The 16,148-nt window shown below is 40.6% G+C and overlaps 2 protein-coding genes across 12 annotated transcripts in view; one reads left to right on the top strand and one right to left on the bottom strand.

The window, feature by feature from the left end:
- CALD1 (caldesmon 1) overlaps nucleotides 1-5,050 on the top strand; it is a 172,848-nt gene extending 167,798 nt beyond the window's left edge. For 6 of the 11 annotated variants that reach the window (XM_088164539.1, XM_088164544.1, XM_088164540.1 and 3 more), the window contains 3 exons: nucleotides 1,997-2,077; nucleotides 2,428-2,461; nucleotides 3,310-5,050. In XM_088164539.1, the coding sequence (XP_088020665.1) occupies nucleotides 1,997-2,077; nucleotides 2,428-2,461; nucleotides 3,310-3,341 (147 nt within the window). In that variant the 3' untranslated portion in view covers nucleotides 3,342-5,050. Of the gene's footprint in view, nucleotides 1-463; nucleotides 555-1,996; nucleotides 2,084-2,427; nucleotides 2,462-3,309 lie in introns of those variants that run through there. The other 5 variants (XM_014870061.2, XM_088164545.1, XR_015803619.1 and 2 more) reach the window with 4 other exon arrangements.
- Nucleotides 5,051-5,723: 673 nt separating this feature from the next.
- Nucleotides 5,724-13,657, bottom strand: LOC106849442 (aldo-keto reductase family 1 member B7-like). Its single transcript, XM_014870059.2, has 10 exons — nucleotides 13,498-13,657; nucleotides 12,590-12,757; nucleotides 11,387-11,503; nucleotides 10,638-10,715; nucleotides 10,051-10,173; nucleotides 8,798-8,904; nucleotides 8,537-8,618; nucleotides 7,496-7,579; nucleotides 6,539-6,621; nucleotides 5,724-6,204 (listed from the first exon to the last, which is right to left on the bottom strand). The coding sequence occupies exons 1-10, from the start codon at nucleotides 13,564-13,566 to the stop codon at nucleotides 6,162-6,164; spliced, it is 954 nt and encodes a 317-aa protein (XP_014725545.2). The 5' UTR covers nucleotides 13,567-13,657; the 3' UTR covers nucleotides 5,724-6,161.
- Nucleotides 13,658-16,148: the final 2,491 nt, after the last annotated feature.

Below are 16,148 nucleotides of genomic sequence, written 5' to 3'. Positions count from 1 at the left end.
CTGCCCATTAGTTCAGCCAGAATGAGAGCAGAAAATGCTGTGGAGGTAATAAAGTGGGAATGTGGGAAGCAGCAGTGTGTGAAGGAGCAGGAAGAAATAACTGTGGGGTGGGAAGGGTAAGGATGAGGAACTGGAACATAAATGTCATGTTGGAGAATCATTTGTGGTGTTAATGATTAAACTTCAGGATTTTGTTAAAGAGCTGGTTTCTTCCCATATCCTTGTGCGGTGCTTTTCTGCCTGTTCACCTGCCCTTTAGAAAAAGTGCATCCTGAAAAACATTTTCTCAATTTACACTCCTATGTGTCCTAAAAGAGGAGTTTGAAATTTGCAGCATTATCCACTGTAGAATCTTCTCTCTTTCTTTTAAGTTGCATCTTTTTAGATAATGTAAAACTAATCTCTTGTTTTTCCCTCAGCCGACTGTTTCTATCTATGCCTTAATTTCCCTCTTTCTCAATAGATTGTTCTTTCTTCTTTCAATGTCTCTGCTTGAAGGAACGTGTCCTCCTCCTATTCTTCTTCTTTGAGGGTCTGTTTGCTAAGTTGGTCAGGTAAATCTATTTATAATTGACTATGAAGGTTTGTATACATCCATAATGTGTGATTTTCACTTTTTTTTTTTAGTCAGGATAAAAGGAAAGCCTAGAATTTCTTATTTAGCAAATAACTTCTCTCCCCCATCACATTCTGCCAAAGTAAAGAAATGTTCAAAGTTTTTGTCACCATCAAGATTCTGGTGGGTTTTGGAAGAATATCCAATTCAAGGCAGAGCAAAGATTTCAGTTTTGTGGTGAACTGAAATCACAGATCCCAAATTATTTCAGGATTATGGAAATGGATTTGTGGTGATGTCCACTGCAAGGGGCTTTGTGATAAGGTCAAAGTTGGTTGCTTTATTCCTTCCTCTGTTCCTGCTGAACTCCTTTCTTAAAGTGCAGAATTGGCTTCAGGTTTTATTCATCAGCAGCTCTGTGTGGCTGCAAATTAATTATGATCAGTCCTAGAGGATCTCTGCTGGGTGCAAACAGCCCCTGCTATGGAATCTCATTTCCATTCATCACTGAGCATTTTACAGGCAGAAATTCCCATGTGCAGAAATTTTACCTCCCTAGGGATGGCCAGGACAAAATCCTGGAAGCCATGAAGGACTTGAACACTTCTGAAAAGGAGAGTTCTCATGTCCAAAATTGTCTGAGTTCCTTGTTTGCCATGCACAGGGGTAGGTATCAATCTATGCCTAGCAGATGTCATTTCCATTTGCAGCCCTCCTTTTCCCCAAGAAGCTAAAAATCGACATTTTTATGGAGTTTTCATTAAAGTCTCCATAATACACTCATTTTCAGAGAGTACTTCTGTTTTTTAATGGCTTTATCTCATCTGTTTTGTTTTGGTTTGGTTTTTTTCCTGTCAGACTAGTGATTAGCAGGTCCTAAGGCTGCAAATGATGCAATGGAAATTAAAATGGATATGAAGGACTACAGTGAGAAGTGCTGAAATCTGTATTTAAGGATGCAGAGTAGGATCCTTTTTTCTGTTGTATTACAAGTCCAACTCTATTTTTTGCACATGTTTTAAAATAAAATATTTTGATTTTGATCTAAAATAACCAAGACAAATTGCTTTTGAATTCCTCCCTAGCAAAAATACTGTCCCTGAAAAAAATATGGGATTTTTCTGCAAAAATTTGATTTATTTTTTTGTAAAAATCTGCTGGTGCAGTAACTCTTCACTGTACTCCCTAAGTTGAATATTGGGTTCAGACCAGTCTGTGCCATATGAAATAGATGCAGCAGGATTGTTTTTTTCTTTAAAAAAATATGGATATTTGTGGAGTTATTTTGTGAAATATAATTCTTAATGGTAGACAATATTTACCTCTGGTGGATGTTCTTCAACTTCTCTCATGAGGAAGTTACATTCTAACTTTTTCTTTAACAAGTGCAAATAAACCTGAAGTAATGTTGGTTTCTCTCCTGTGACATTAAAAATCCAGGATTTAAGACCAGGGGATGTATCTGGCAAACGTAACCTCTGGGAGAAGCAGTCAGTGGAGAAACCAGCTGCTTCCTCTAAGGTAACAACACTTCTGGACAATGTTGAGAGGCTAATATTCTGTTACTAACCCACCTTTTTATCAATCAAAGAAAGCACAGTGAGGTTCAGATTTATATATTAAAAATAAATATATATATTAAATATTTATATATTTTAAAAAATATAAATATAAATATATAAAGATAAATAAATAAACAAATATATATATCTATATAAAAAACTTATATTTTTTATATTCCTGTTTGGCTGAGCTGTGTTATGTGTGGACATCTGTCCTTTGCACGGAGCTGATTTTTTTTTTTCCTGTTATAAATAGCAGAGTTCTCCTGTGTGGGATTCTAATAATGGCTTTTTGCTGTTTTCAAACAGGTATCAGCTATGGGGAAAAAATCAGAGACTAATGGTAAGTAATGCCTTAATGCACACATTGCACCTGTTTCTATAGTTTAATATATATTATTATATATATATATATTTAATAGAATCATATTAATGATAATATATACTATTATATGTATATTTAATGAAATAATACATACAAGAGTTGGTGATATACATACAATAACAGAATGCAAATATTCTAATGCCTATTATATAGAAATATTGCCACATTTTTGCATAGGTGTTACCTGTGTTTTAAATTTTAAAATTTTGGCATCACGATGCCAAAAACCCCTTTATGCATTTGCCTTTCAAAAACTCCATTAAAATATCATTTAAATATGAATGGCTGAGAAACTGCTTTTGCTGGAGTTATGCATTGGTGAATTTTCAAGGCAAAAATAGTTTTGCTGTTGTCATTTTGAAACCACTGGTTGGTGAAACACAAGCTAGTTTTACAGAAAGGAATCAGCAAGATAGCCCTCTTAGCTTTTTATTTTTATTTTAACCTAAAGCACTCCAAATAAAGTCAATTAAATTAATTGTATGGCTAAGAACCAGTGGGGAGGAATGGAATTTCACTGACCAATTTAATAACTTTAAGGGTGCTTTGCAGCATCCCTCGATTCTTTACCAAGAGTGAAATGATCAAATACAGAAAAACTCTTGGTTTTCTTCACTTTATGATGTGCACACACATTTTTAGTGCTTTTATGTAAAGCCAGCTGTATGCTACACCTGTGAACTTTTCTTTTTAGTTTAAAGTTGTGTAAAGCAGAATCGTTTTGCTCCTCTTGTCCTTTTTGAAACCAAAGTGTCAGAGATGTGCTCGGGTTGTTTCAAGCCATATTTAATCTGTCTCTTTCTCAGCAGGTTTGAGACAAATTGAGAAAGAACCATAGAAGGCCACTAAAGACGCTGGACCAATCAGTTTGGGGGGGGGAAAAAAAAAAAAAAAGGAAAAAGTGCTAAATTGTTCTTTTTATATTTATGTTTATTTACCAAAATGTCTTTTTTGCATTATCCCAGTTAAAACCATGTATATTAGCACTGTATTTAATAATCAGTCTAGACATTCATCAGAATAGTACTGCCTTTGCACAAGAGCCTTTATTCCTAAAGAAACCCATGCTGTGAAATACAGAGACTCTCCTACTGACAGTCAGAAATAGGGATCTGAACAGTGATTTCAGCTGGCATTAGAGGTCAACCCAAAACTCATGTCAAGTGAAGTTGCTTGGGAAAGGTGTGCAGCAAACCTAGAAAAACAATGGTTACTTTTGTAATACAGAAGTCTTTTTCTTTCTGCACTTTAGACTAAGGCATGGAAGAAATATCTTGAGTTGACAATGTAATATTTTCTGTACGTTGCCCATGTCATGAGAAATACTGCATCAATAACGTGTTTTAATTTGTTTTTTGTTTGTTTTATACTTTTTTTTAAGTATCAGTTTTTTTCCATTCTAGTTTAAGTTAATACCTAAATTTGGATGATTATGTTAGCTGACAGCGGTACTGATATTTCTTTTTGTTGTTAGTGACTAGTAATTGAATGCAATCTAGAATATATATACACACATAGCTTTACAAAGTTTAGCCTAAAGGCACTACTAACTGTAGAATGCTTTAATATGTGCTAGAGTATTATATTTAGCAATAAACATACATAATTAGCCAATATCACAGCTTAAAAAAAAAAATAAAGACAAAATCACACACTTTTCTGTAGTAAGATTTCATAGTTGTCATTAGAGGTATGGTGAGATAAGTATTAAAAAAAAAATTTAAATGTCAGTTGCCCAGTAATGGGTAATTAAAAAGAAAGTATAGTTTTTAAAAGAGGAAAAGGTAAGGGTATAGAGAGTCAAAAATAGGTCACTTGTATAAAATGTTGTAGTTTAATTTATATAAAACTACCATAATTAAAAAGAAAAAAAACTGTAAACAGAGTTGGAGCTTGTTTCAAATGACTGTACACTAAATCTTGCCATCCATCAGTGCCGTGCACAGGTCCACCAGAAATGAAGTAAACCTCCATCTTTATGATGCTTCCTTTTACTTCTCTCTCCTGAATACCTTATTTACAGATGTTTTCATTTGTATATAGGAAATACATGGCTATAGGACGTCAGCTTGGTTTGGATTTTCATGCCATGCAGTTTAGCATTTACATCCTACAGTGTATGGGTGGCATAAACTGAGCAGCTCAAGCAGCCCCTGAGCACGTTGTTCACAGCTCTGGTGTGCATTAGAACCCCCAGGAGCTCCCCTATCACCGTTTCCATGTCTTACAGCATCTGACTTCTTCCCAAAGAAGTGTCATGTTCTATTTCAACCCAGAGCTGGGCTCCCCTGCTTGGCTGAAACATCTTGTTTACATAAAGAGATGCACGAAGTTATCTGTAGGGGGTGAAACTGTGCCTGACATTGTCTGTGAGTTGTCATGTTTTGTTTTGGTTTTTTTTTTTTTTTTTTTTTTTTTTTGTTTGTTTGGGAGTTTTGTAAACGCTCCTCTGAGTCTTTCAAATATATCTGATAGCTGCAATAAAAACCATTTGTTCAAACAATGTATTCTGAAACTGCATCTGCAATAAATGGAATATTTCCATCAGCAGCAGCCCCCTGTTTGTTAATGAGTAGGGATGGACCAGTTGTTGTAAAGTGGGGTAGGAATTGTGCTGAGTCCCTGTGAGATGAGGTGAAGAACCTCTAAGGATGTCTCTCCTGAATTCCACAAACCAGCTTGGCTTTGGCCTGGCAAAATCTGTCTAGAAAATATTTTAGAGCACTTAACTGTGAGGCTGTCAGTTAAGTGTGTTAATGTCTCAGGGTGTGCTTTGGTGATTCTGAAGAAGAGTTTTTTCATTCTTTCCTCAGGTAAAGCCAGCCTGTGTCTGAGTGTAATATTCTGGATGCTGCCAGCAGAATTTAAAAAATCTAATTTTATGTTTGAGACTCCCAGTCTGGTGTTGGAGGCAGGGCTGGGTTTTACTGTGAGTTATCCCTGCCCATGATGCTGCCTTCAGCTTTCCCCACTGATCACACAGGGATCAGTTTCTAGGTATTCAGAGGGAGGGCTGTGTCACAGCTGCACCTTTGTTCTTTAGGTCCTAGCTGGAGCACAATCCTGTTTTGAAGAATAAACCACAAGGTGATCTGTATGTCCTGTCCTTGTACAGGAATTATAGAAGTTTATTTCTATCTGTATGAAAATTTGCAAAACCACAGACCTTAGAAAAACATGCCAAACTATATAAAACAATTTAAGGACTACACTGATCAACTTTTGTTGTTAATAAAACTTTATTCATATAAAATTTTAAAGCATTAGAAATACAGTCCATAAAAATCACAAATATATAAAAACCAATGTAATTAGGGCATTCTTTGACAGTGGCTCATGACTGACCACACTGGAAGTAACATATAAAAAACCCCATGGAAGTCACTATTTTTTTTTTGTTAAACATGTCTCTAATTAAGGAACATCAAAAATAAAGGAAATGAATAGACGTTGTCTTTTTACTGCTAATCAAAACCAGAATTCTCTTTACAAAAATCCAACCCTTTTTGCTGCATTCTTACATCAGTTAGTGGACTCCTCCTTAAATAAAGGAGGAAAAAGTGACTGCTCATAATGATTATCAATTACAGAAGAAGAAACTGAAGATCAAGCTGCAGAGTACACCTAATGTGGAAGGAGTTAAATGGAGGTCTTGTGTTCAATACTCTGCTTTGAATGGGTAGTCCTTGTGGTTGACAGCTCTGCAAAGAGAAAGACTTTGTTATTGAAGTGGTGCAGAAAATACCTCGAGCAGCATTTCCCTGTTGCAGTCCCCTTCCCAACTGAACCAATGTGCTCAAGTTCAGGTTCTGCAGCTCTCGTTGAACTGTGAGCTTGTGAGAAAGCCCCTGGAACACCAAGATGCTGGAGGGAACAATCCAAATGGATCTCCCTCCTCAAGTTCCAGGACATGCCCCGTTTAAAGTTTAAAGCAGGAGCTCTCCCTGGTTTTGGTCGTGTATGTTTTCAAGACGGGGGAATGAAAATACAGACGGAAACAGGATGAAGGGATAATAAGGATAATAAGGAACTTACTGGACCACTGGAACTGCCCTCCAGTTCCTGTTAAAGCTGAGGATGACATCCATCTCCTTTTTAGACAGTTCAAAGTCAAACACCTAGCAGGGAAAGAGAAAAAAAAGCTCTTTTTAGTTAGGTTCATGAGCAGTTACCTACTAAGTGTGCTTCGTGCACTCAGGACTGAGGTAGGAATGCATTAAGCATAGTTAAGCAATGCTCTTATTTCTCAGGCAAATAACAACCCTTGAAGTATCAAGACAGTCCTTTTCTTCCTGAGGTTCTATTCATAGCAAGGTCTTTCTTACATTTCTGGGTGGCTGAATGCCAGCACCACTGACTTGGTGTTGTAATGCACACAGAGAAGACTTTAAGTGCTCAGGATGTGTCACAAATACTGGAACTAGAGGTAAATTTTCTACTAGGAGAGAGGGCTACTGAGTGTCATCTAAGAGTTCTTGCTAGGGGATCATAAGAGAAATCTAAGATTCATCTAAGATTATGGGTAATCATCTTGCTAGGGGTTCACAGGAGAAATAACTCCAAACCCTCTCACCACGGATTGAAAGCAAACAGAGATATTATATGTGACACCTTATGAGCAAACATCCAGTTAAAACTTCACTGCCAAGGGGAGCCACAGCCTCAAGGTGAGACAGACTCCAGCAGGTCTGGTGTTCACAGCTTGTTCCTTTATACCCTAAGGGCTTGTTAAGCTTTTCCCCAAGGGCAAGTCCAAACCTGGGGCTCCCTTTCTGCAGCAGCAAAGCTCAGACAACCCTGGTGTAACCCATTCCTCTCCTAGCAGGAACAAAATTCTTCAGCCCAGGTGGTTTGGTAGTGCTGAGCCCCAGTGTTCAAATCTCTGTACCCCCTTTCCAGTGGCTCAGGTGCTGCTTGGGAACACGGAGGGGCTGTGGGTGTGGGTGCCTATGCTGCACAAAACCAGGCAATCAGCATTTCCAAATGCTTCACCTTCATGTTCTCCTCCACACGGTGTGGTTTGTCAGACTTGGGAATGACAATGATGTTTCTTTGGATCAGAAAGCGGATCAGGACCTAGGAAAGAACAAGGAGGAGCATGAACACTTTGGGGTCCTAAAAAAATCTATTCAAACACATTTTGTGGAATTTCTTTTTAATCTACAGTTTCTTCTACAACCATATTCACTCTTTGAAAGAGCACCAGTTTGCACACAGGAGTTTGATATGCCAGAATTTGCTCATGTATTTGACAGTAGACTGGCAAACTGTAATTGTTTCTAGCCTGTGTTGTTTCTACATTGGGGCTTTACCAGGATTTGTTTTGGTTTTGTTTAGGGTGGTAGCAGGGGAAAAAAAATTATGATGCTCTGACTTATATGAGTGCTCAGACTCAATGGGCATAGTGATAGTACAGATCATTTTGGGCTCACAGGTAAGTACCTCACAAAAAGGTTCAGCTTTTGGAAGTCCATAAAAGAAGAAATATATTTATAGAATTTGAAAGTTTTCCCCTCCCCCCAAAAAAGAACTGTTTTAGTCCTGCTCTGCCTGTCTTAAAATATGATTGTCTTTGATTGCATATGAGCATGTGGCTTTGTCTGAAGTACAGGTTCTGCACACCCCAGGCAACAACTCATTTGTGTGACTAGCAAAACTAATAGAGAAAGGAAGAAATCTTAAATAATCAAGCAGCTTTCAATAATTCTCTGTGAACACAAGCAGATTGGAGGCAATCAAATGTCTCCAAATTGCAGGACTCTTCTGAGGAATAATTTAGCTGGAGAAAGGAATAAAAATTTAGGAAGGTGAACACCTGCATGTACCATTGCTGATCAGTCCATCCCAAAACTTGGCACTCAAGACCTCCTTGAAAATAGCTGATAATTTTTATGGATGCTGTTAAGAGCTTGGGCAGAATGAAGAGTCAAGTTCAGCCCTATTATAATGAATTTCTGGAGAAAGTAGCACCTGCTAGGACTGGCTTGTAAGACATCTGAGGAGGAGGAGGAATAATTTGCTCTGACAACTTACCTGGGCAGGGCTTTTATGATGTCTGGTTGCAATGTCTTTAATCTTGGGATCGTCCATAAGCGTGGGATCCCCTGGCTTAGCCCTGTTAAAAAACAGAGATGGTGCTGGTAGAAAGGTGATAACTTCCCTATAGGAGAAGTGTGACATAATCTGCATCGAGACAACAGAACTTTTCTCATTTTACCTGTATCATTTGCCCAATTTTCTACAAATAACGATTTTCATAGTTGAGGTGCACAGTTTTGTGCAGTGCTCTCTTACCAGGGGCGGTTGGGAGAGCCCAGGGGGCTGTATGCTGTCACAGCAATCCCTTTGGACTGGCAGTACTTCACCAGCTTCTCCTGGGTCAGGTATGGATGACACTCCACCTGCAAGCACAGAAAGAGGCTTGATAAAGGGGGAGACTTCGCTGAGCTGCAGAGCATTACATTTTAAATGAAAATATGAGGACTTGACTTCCAGCATCATGATTCAAATCTATCTTATGAAAAACTTACTAATGTCACAGCAGTATCTAGCAGAGAATTGCTTTCTCATGCTGCATATTACCCACAGAAAGCAAAAAATAGATGGGAAGAGTGAAAATGTTATCTGTGTGGAATCTGGGAAATGAACCTTCCTGGACTGCTGCAGGGCAAGATTGCATTGTCAGAGGGGCAGCTCAGATTGGCTGAAGTTTATTTTCTGCTCTGATGCACTCAACCTCTCCTTGCCTCAAAGAGCCTTTGAAGAAGTTCGGGGAGATGGTCTGAGCTCACCTAAGGAAAAAAGTTCATGTTGCAGATTGATGTTTGGGTGAGATATCCTGAGAGCAGCAGGAGCTCCATGGGGATGCTCTGGCATGACCCCAGGGCTGTGTCTGTGCACGTACCCAGCTCCTTGTGACCCCTGGAGCTTTGCTACCAGGCATGGTGACATGAAAAATGTGTGCAGTAGTTAACTTCCATCTGAGCTAGTGTGGGGATTTCCCTGGATATTCCCCATCTGGAGGAGATGGGCATTCAGCACCCTCAGCTGAGTGCAAAGAAGTGGAAGAAAATCAGAAAGTCCCTAAGCTGCTGCCATCCTGTGATTGCATTAATGAGGTATGTGGTGAGAATTTATGTACTCTTCAACCTCCTTTCTATAAAGAAGTGGAGTGGTTTATTTTATGTTGAAAAATGACCAAGTCCTGTGCATCCCTGTGTAGTCCCATGCTGGTGCAGAAACTCCCAGTGGGGATTTTGCTGGATATATTTAAGATTACTCTAAATATATACTATATAAATTATGGATTATTTATAGAGGACATGTATATTATATTTATATATTATATGAACTTAGGTATATTCTAATTATACACACACACACACACACACACATTATAAATATATTTAGGAATACTTGTAAGTGGAAGGCTCCAGCCTCATGGAAAGGGGTTGGATCTAGATAATCCTTAAAGTACCTTCCAATCCTAATCCATTCTATGATTCCAGACTGCAAGGTTAGCTGAGGAATGGAAATAAAATTCTCACCTGGTTCATTACAGGCTTGTGCTTCAGTCCTGGCTTGTTCAGGATTCTTTCAATCTGCTCATGGTTGAAGTTGGAGACTCCAATGGCTTTTACCAGACCAGCATCCACCAGCTCTTCCATGGCCTAATGAGGGACAAGCAAGGTGTGGGAATGAGTTGGTGATATTACTGCCAAACTGCATTATTTTATTTCTCTCAATCTTGTGGCAAATGAGCAAACAACTCACGCTAGATTAGATTACATAAAAGTATCTCAGTTAATAAAAGAAAATAGAATCTTAACTGTATGAACACCCAGTAAACTAACAGCCACACCTAGATTAATCTAAAGGGTTGGTTCTACCATTGTGTGTATCCAAATATTTAGGGAACAGCACCTACAGTGCTGATAGTTTCTATTGTTTAGCTGTATTAAAAACATCCCCTTCTTGCTCCCCAAACAAGAGATGCAAGCAACTGTCTGGTTGAAATACAGTTTTGTGTGGCTGTCCTTCATACCCAAACATATCCCTCAATTTCATTTTGCACACAGATCTCTGCTCCATCTTTAGTGCTGATACCTGCTCAGAGGAGCAAATATTGACTTACCTCCCATGTGTCCAGAAAATCCGTGTCACTGGGAATGCTGTGACCTTTGTCATCCAGAGGATGCAGCTCTTCACCAGCCTGTTAAATCAGGGCAGATAATTTCACTATATAATAATCTAATCTTAGTAATAATCTAGCACAGACTTTTTAAGTGTTGAATTTCCTGCAGTGTACTAGCACTTTGGACTGCATTTACAGGCAGCAAATTAGCAGGTTGCTTAAACACATTGCATAACTAAAAATGATGTGTGCCCATAGGTATTCTCTTCTGGATGAGGGCCATAATTCACAAAAGCAGTCTCTGCATGCAAAGAGTGTGGGAATTAGTAATAATTATATAACTTTGGCAGATCTGGACAGAAGGGAACCCCCCTAGCCCCTTTATTCTAGTTTCTTATTTATTTTACCCAGACGTAGGCTGGGGGAAGAAACACATTCCTTCTGTGCAATGCTTCATTTTTCACTGCTGGTTACTTCAGACCAAGCCAACATCCCCCAAAACCCTAAATGTCCATGCTGGAACCACCATCCTGTGCTGGTTACCAGGGGGCTCACACCTGCGTCTCATTCCAAAAGGCACGAAAAGCCTGTGCTAAAACACACTTTAGTGACCAAATTCTTGCTGCCACTGGGATCAGGGAAGAGCCAGATGAAGCCCAGCTGTGTAATGAAGGTGGTGACAGCAGAGATGAGAGGATGCAGCGTGTTCATGGGCAGGTAAGGAGGAAAGGTGTGCAGGGCAGGACTACCTTGAATCCCATCGGGAAGTGCATCAGGTAGAGGTCGAGGTAGTCCAGCTGGAGAGCAGCAAGGCTCTTCTTGAACCCTACCTTGACCATGGACTTCTCATGGAACGTGTTCCAGAGCTGTGGGAAGAGACCAAGCCCAGATGTCACTTTACAGCTCCCACAGGGGACAGAAGCTTCTCACCCGGAGGTCTGGGAGGAAAATTCCCTCCCCACTTCAGTCAGGACATGCTGAAGATGAGGATGCAACATTTCACTGTTAAGGCAGGACAAACATAGCACAAAGCTGCCTGCCATGAAGGTGGGTCAGGGCTCCCACTTATGAGAAGATATTTTCAGATATAAATGTAACACTCTGACAAGTGCCTCTGACTCAGCAAAGCTGTTAGCGTTACAATTATTTTTTTCAGCCTAAGTTTTGACTATTGAGCAGCTCATAGATATCTTCTTTCTGTCCCTTTAAATTGTCCACATTGAGAACAGTTGCTTTTACTTTGAATTTTGCTTCTTTTTTGAAATCAAAATTCGGGTTGTTTAAATAGAAGAACAGGTATTATTCTTCTAATAGATATTCATCTATATTTTTATGTATGTTCTATATGTTCGATAATTGTTCTAACTAATATTCATTATTAAATGAAACCATGTTCTTTAACAAAAACAAAGCATAATATGGAAAATCTTAGTTATGCTCTAGGTTTTCTGGTTTTGCTGGTGAAAACCCCACGTGATAAATTTATTAATTTAACTGTTCTTTTTGGTAAGGAGCACTTCTGGGACAAGTGGATGAGATAAAGGAATTAAGAAAACACACATAAAATACTTTGATTTCTGTCCCCTTTCAGGACCATTTGTACAATTTTTAAATGTCTCGCTTAGCACTGATGAATCCAGGCAACTTTGTCTTTTTATTTTTTTCCCTTATTTTTCTTGGGTGTGTCCAATTGAATATCCAGTACAATTGACTTAATCAATGTGAGGAAATTATTAGATCAGTAATAGCCGTGATATCTTTCCTAAGTTTTCGGCAGTTCCTGATAAAACCAAGGTCAAATTGCAAATACAGGATGGGACTTTTCAGACACAACAGGAAAACCATGAAGTGAATGTCAGAGAAGGGAATAGGTCTTTATGTCACTTTACAGGTACAACAAGAATTTTTCTGCAAGAAAAGCTAAATGCCCCGACAATCTTGATTCCTTGTACCTTAGTGACAATGAAGAGGTCTTCCCGTTTCACAGCTCCCTCCTTGATCTTCTGCTGGACCGCGTTCCCTATTTCATTTTCATTCTGGTAGAAATAGGCGCAGTCGAAGTGGCGGTAGCCGGCATCAATAGCAAACTTCACCACCTCTTCCACCTTTCCCGGGGGAGCCTGGAAGAGACCAGAAGCCAGCCGTGAGCTGTGCCATGTCCCCCTGGCAGGGCTCAGTGCTGGGACAGCTGCACACAGTTCCCCTTTTTGTTCCTGGAGTTCCCTCATCACTTTTTTACTGAAATCCTACGGCAAAACAGCATTTCTGCAAGGCGCGGAGCGGAGCTTGTTTATGCAATGCTTTCAGCTCTGCAGCTGCCAGCCCCGCAATATCCACTGTCATTTCCCCTCTTTGCTCCCTGTGTTGCCCAAGGAGTTTCGCCACTTCACCTTCCCCAAATCTTCCCCTCTAGAGCGGGTCCGTGCCCGGATCCCCCCTCGGACTGCGACCGCATCCCGGGGCTGCGAGACACTGCCGCTCACTCTTCTTTTTTTTGCTCTCTCTCTCTTTTTTTTTTTTTTTTTTTTCTTTATCTGTTATCTGTGCCTCTTTCCGCCTTCTCCATCCCCTAATTTACATTTACTTTCGTTGCCATTTCCCCGTTGCCCGTGTTTCCCCGTGCCCCCCCCGTTCCTGGCATCCCGCCCGGTTACACAAGCGGCCGCACGCAGGGCACGGATCGCGCTCCAGAGCGGCGCTTCCTTCTCCGTTTTATGGTTTTTTAACTTCATTTGGGCACGAATCCCGCTCCAGAGCGGCTCTTTCTTCTCCGTTTTATTGTTTTTTTAACTTAATTTCGCATCTCAGCCTCTCTCATCCCCACCTTCCCTCCCTCCGTGTCTCCCTCCCGCGCCGGTACCTGCCAGGTGCCCAACCCCAGGGCGGGGATCTTCATCTTGTTGCTGAGCTCCACGCAGGGGATGGCCATGGTGCCTCTGTCTGTCTGTCTGTCTGTCCGTCCGAGCCTGCCCAGGGCTGCTATAAGGACCGGAGCTGCCCCAGCCCTGGCTCCGCCTCGCCCCTCCCCGCCCGTCACACACACGGGATGCTCGGGGGCACGGAGAGGCTCGGGAACGGATCTGAGTGGCGCTAAAGCCTGGGGGAGGGTTTAGGGCTCGTTTGGAGAGGAGCAGACCCCGAGCGAATGGCTCAGCAGCGCTGGGAAGGTGTCGGGATGTGGCACTTGGGGACAGGGGCTGGTGGCAGCCGTGCTGATGCTGGGGACAGGCTGGACTTGATGCCTTTGGAGCCTTTTCCCATCCTGATCATGCCATGGTAGCGCACCCCTGGCTGCCCGAGGCGAGGGGTGTGCATTGCAGAGTTTTCTCACTCTCCGGTGGTGCCAAATGGACTGAATTTTTCATGTTTTTCCCCCAAAATATTAGGCTCACCTGTTGTTCACAGAGGAGCTCGTCAGAAGGGAATGTGGCCTCACCTTTGAGCTCGTTTCTGTGTCTCCTGTCTTTGCAGAGGGGTGGACCATCAGTCTGTGTGAGGGAATCTCTTCCCTGGCCTCCAATTAAAGTTTCAGCCAGCGCTGGGAGGGTGTCAGATGCTGCACAGGGGATTTGTGATCACAGCTCGTCCACACAGAGTGTCCAAATAACCCCCCTTTAGTCCAAATAACCCCCCTGCTTTTTGCATAGGGTGAAAAGTGACATTTGAAGGTGGCAGGAGACTCTGTAGGAGAGCAGTGCCCCAGAAATCGAGAGGCAGAGCCTGGAGGGATTGGGCTGCTTGGCTGGCAGCTGTCTGGGAGAAAAGATGCTTCACACCATGGAGCTGATGTAAATTCAGCAGCCCACCTAGGCACCTCACATATCACAGAGACTTTGTGTTTAATTATCACAGTAGGGATGCTTTGCTGCTTGAGTTTACTTTTTTTCCTTTTCCTTATATTGCTATAAGCTCATTCCTGTTCATTGCTGATCCCTGACCACCAACTAAAATGCTGTGGAAGTTCCACTGGTGTCATCTTGTGACTTAAATACTTATTTAATAAAGAATTAAATACTTTATGCGTTGCCTTTTAATGTTTGCCTATCAAAATATAGAAACAGCCATGAATTATTGGGCCACTAACTGTGATGTTTGATATGATTTGTTAAAATTTATGTGCATTTGTATTATTTAAACTGCTTGTATGGGACAGTATTTTCAATTGGCTAGCAAATGCATGTTCTGGGTTTAAATATAAACAGAATCTCTTCCTGCTCTACTTGGCCTGGTTTCTAAGACATTGGCTTAACCAAACTTTATGGTTATCTTTCTGTTGCCTTGGATGTCATCACACATTCCAGAATGGGAAAAAAACCCAAATTGATATGAAGTAGAGACAGAGAAGCAGGGAATGAATTTTTTCAAAGTGGCTGGTAACTCCAGTATGGTCAAACTAGAGTAGTGAGAGGAGCTGTCTTCTATTGAAAGCAAATATGAAAATACATGATGAAAATATGAAATATGAAAAGACATAGATGAAACAACCCCACCCAAAAAAGAAAAAGACAAAGCTACTGTGATAGATGTGATGAATTTGACAGAAAAGAGAAAGACCTATTAAAAAAAAAAAAAAGTCTGTTGAGATTTTATAAATTTAGTAATGGTACATTTTTTAAGGCCAGAAAGGGCCACGCTGTTTTTCTTACACTGATCTCCAATTACATTGAAAAGATTTTATACCAAGCCTACGTCATATCCATATTACTTAATTTTTTATTAAAGGTCCTTGATTCTACAGCAATAGAAGCTGCCTAAAATTATGTAGAGAATAGACTAGGAAATGCTGAGATTGAGCTATTAAACTTATTAAATTTACCTTTAATTGCAACAAATCTTGGCCTGGAGGGTATAAACCCCACATAATTGCCTTTTTTTTTTTTCACTCATTTGTTTAACAGAGCCATCAACAATTTTCCTCCCTGTAAATCTTTCCTTGAAGAAATTAATGATTTTGGAGTGAAGTTTCTGCAGGCCAGGGAGGGGCAGGGACAGATTTTGGCAATTCAGCCACAGCATGGGCTGGCAGAGGAGAGCTGCTGGAAGGAGTCTGTCATGTGGATGGGCTTTTCTCTTCAAGCATTTTTGTTCTGATTTCTTTATCTGCGTGGAGGAAGGAAACTCATCATTCAAAGCCATATAAAAATTTTTATGAGGGTTTAAAAGCCTTTAATTATTTTTAACTGCTATTATTTGCTGGATGCAGTATGGGTGGTGGCTGGGGCCCATTCACCTCAGCTTTTTTACTGAGTCATGGTGATTTCAGTCCCTGCAGAGCCTGGCAACTCCCTCGGGCACCCTGCCCTGCTGCTTCATGAATCAGAGCCTGCAGGTACAGGTGGAGGCTTGTCCAGAACCTTGTTATCATGGCCATGACTTTTCTAGAGGGTAATGGTCCTCCTTCTTGATCAGATTTTGCTGAAATGCAAAAAATGCAAATCTCTTATGTGGACAGTCCAATGCTATTGGGAGTGTTTTGTACAGAATCATGGAAACATCAAGGCTGGAAAAGAT

Source organism: Sturnus vulgaris, chromosome 5 (assembly GCF_052056855.1).
Source record: "Sturnus vulgaris isolate bStuVul1 chromosome 5, bStuVul1.hap1, whole genome shotgun sequence".
NCBI classification, from domain to species: Eukaryota; Metazoa; Chordata; class Aves; order Passeriformes; family Sturnidae; genus Sturnus; species Sturnus vulgaris.
The sequence above is the reverse complement of the archived record's forward strand: the minus strand, read 5'-3'. Positions and strand labels throughout refer to the sequence as shown.

Bases quoted from the DNA above. Each gene is read 5' to 3' on its own strand.
- LOC106849442 (XM_014870059.2), bottom strand. From the start codon at position 13,566: ATGGCCATCCCCTGCGTGGAGCTCAGCAACAAGATGAAGATCCCCGCC. The intron at 8,905-10,050 runs GTGAGAATTTTA...CTGTGCTTGCAG, and splicing joins ACAAGCCTGTAATGAACCAG to GTGGAGTGTCATCCATACCT. The intron at 8,619-8,797 runs GTAAGAGAGCAC...GTTTTTTAACAG, and splicing joins GGCTCTCCCAACCGCCCCTG to GGCTAAGCCAGGGGATCCCA.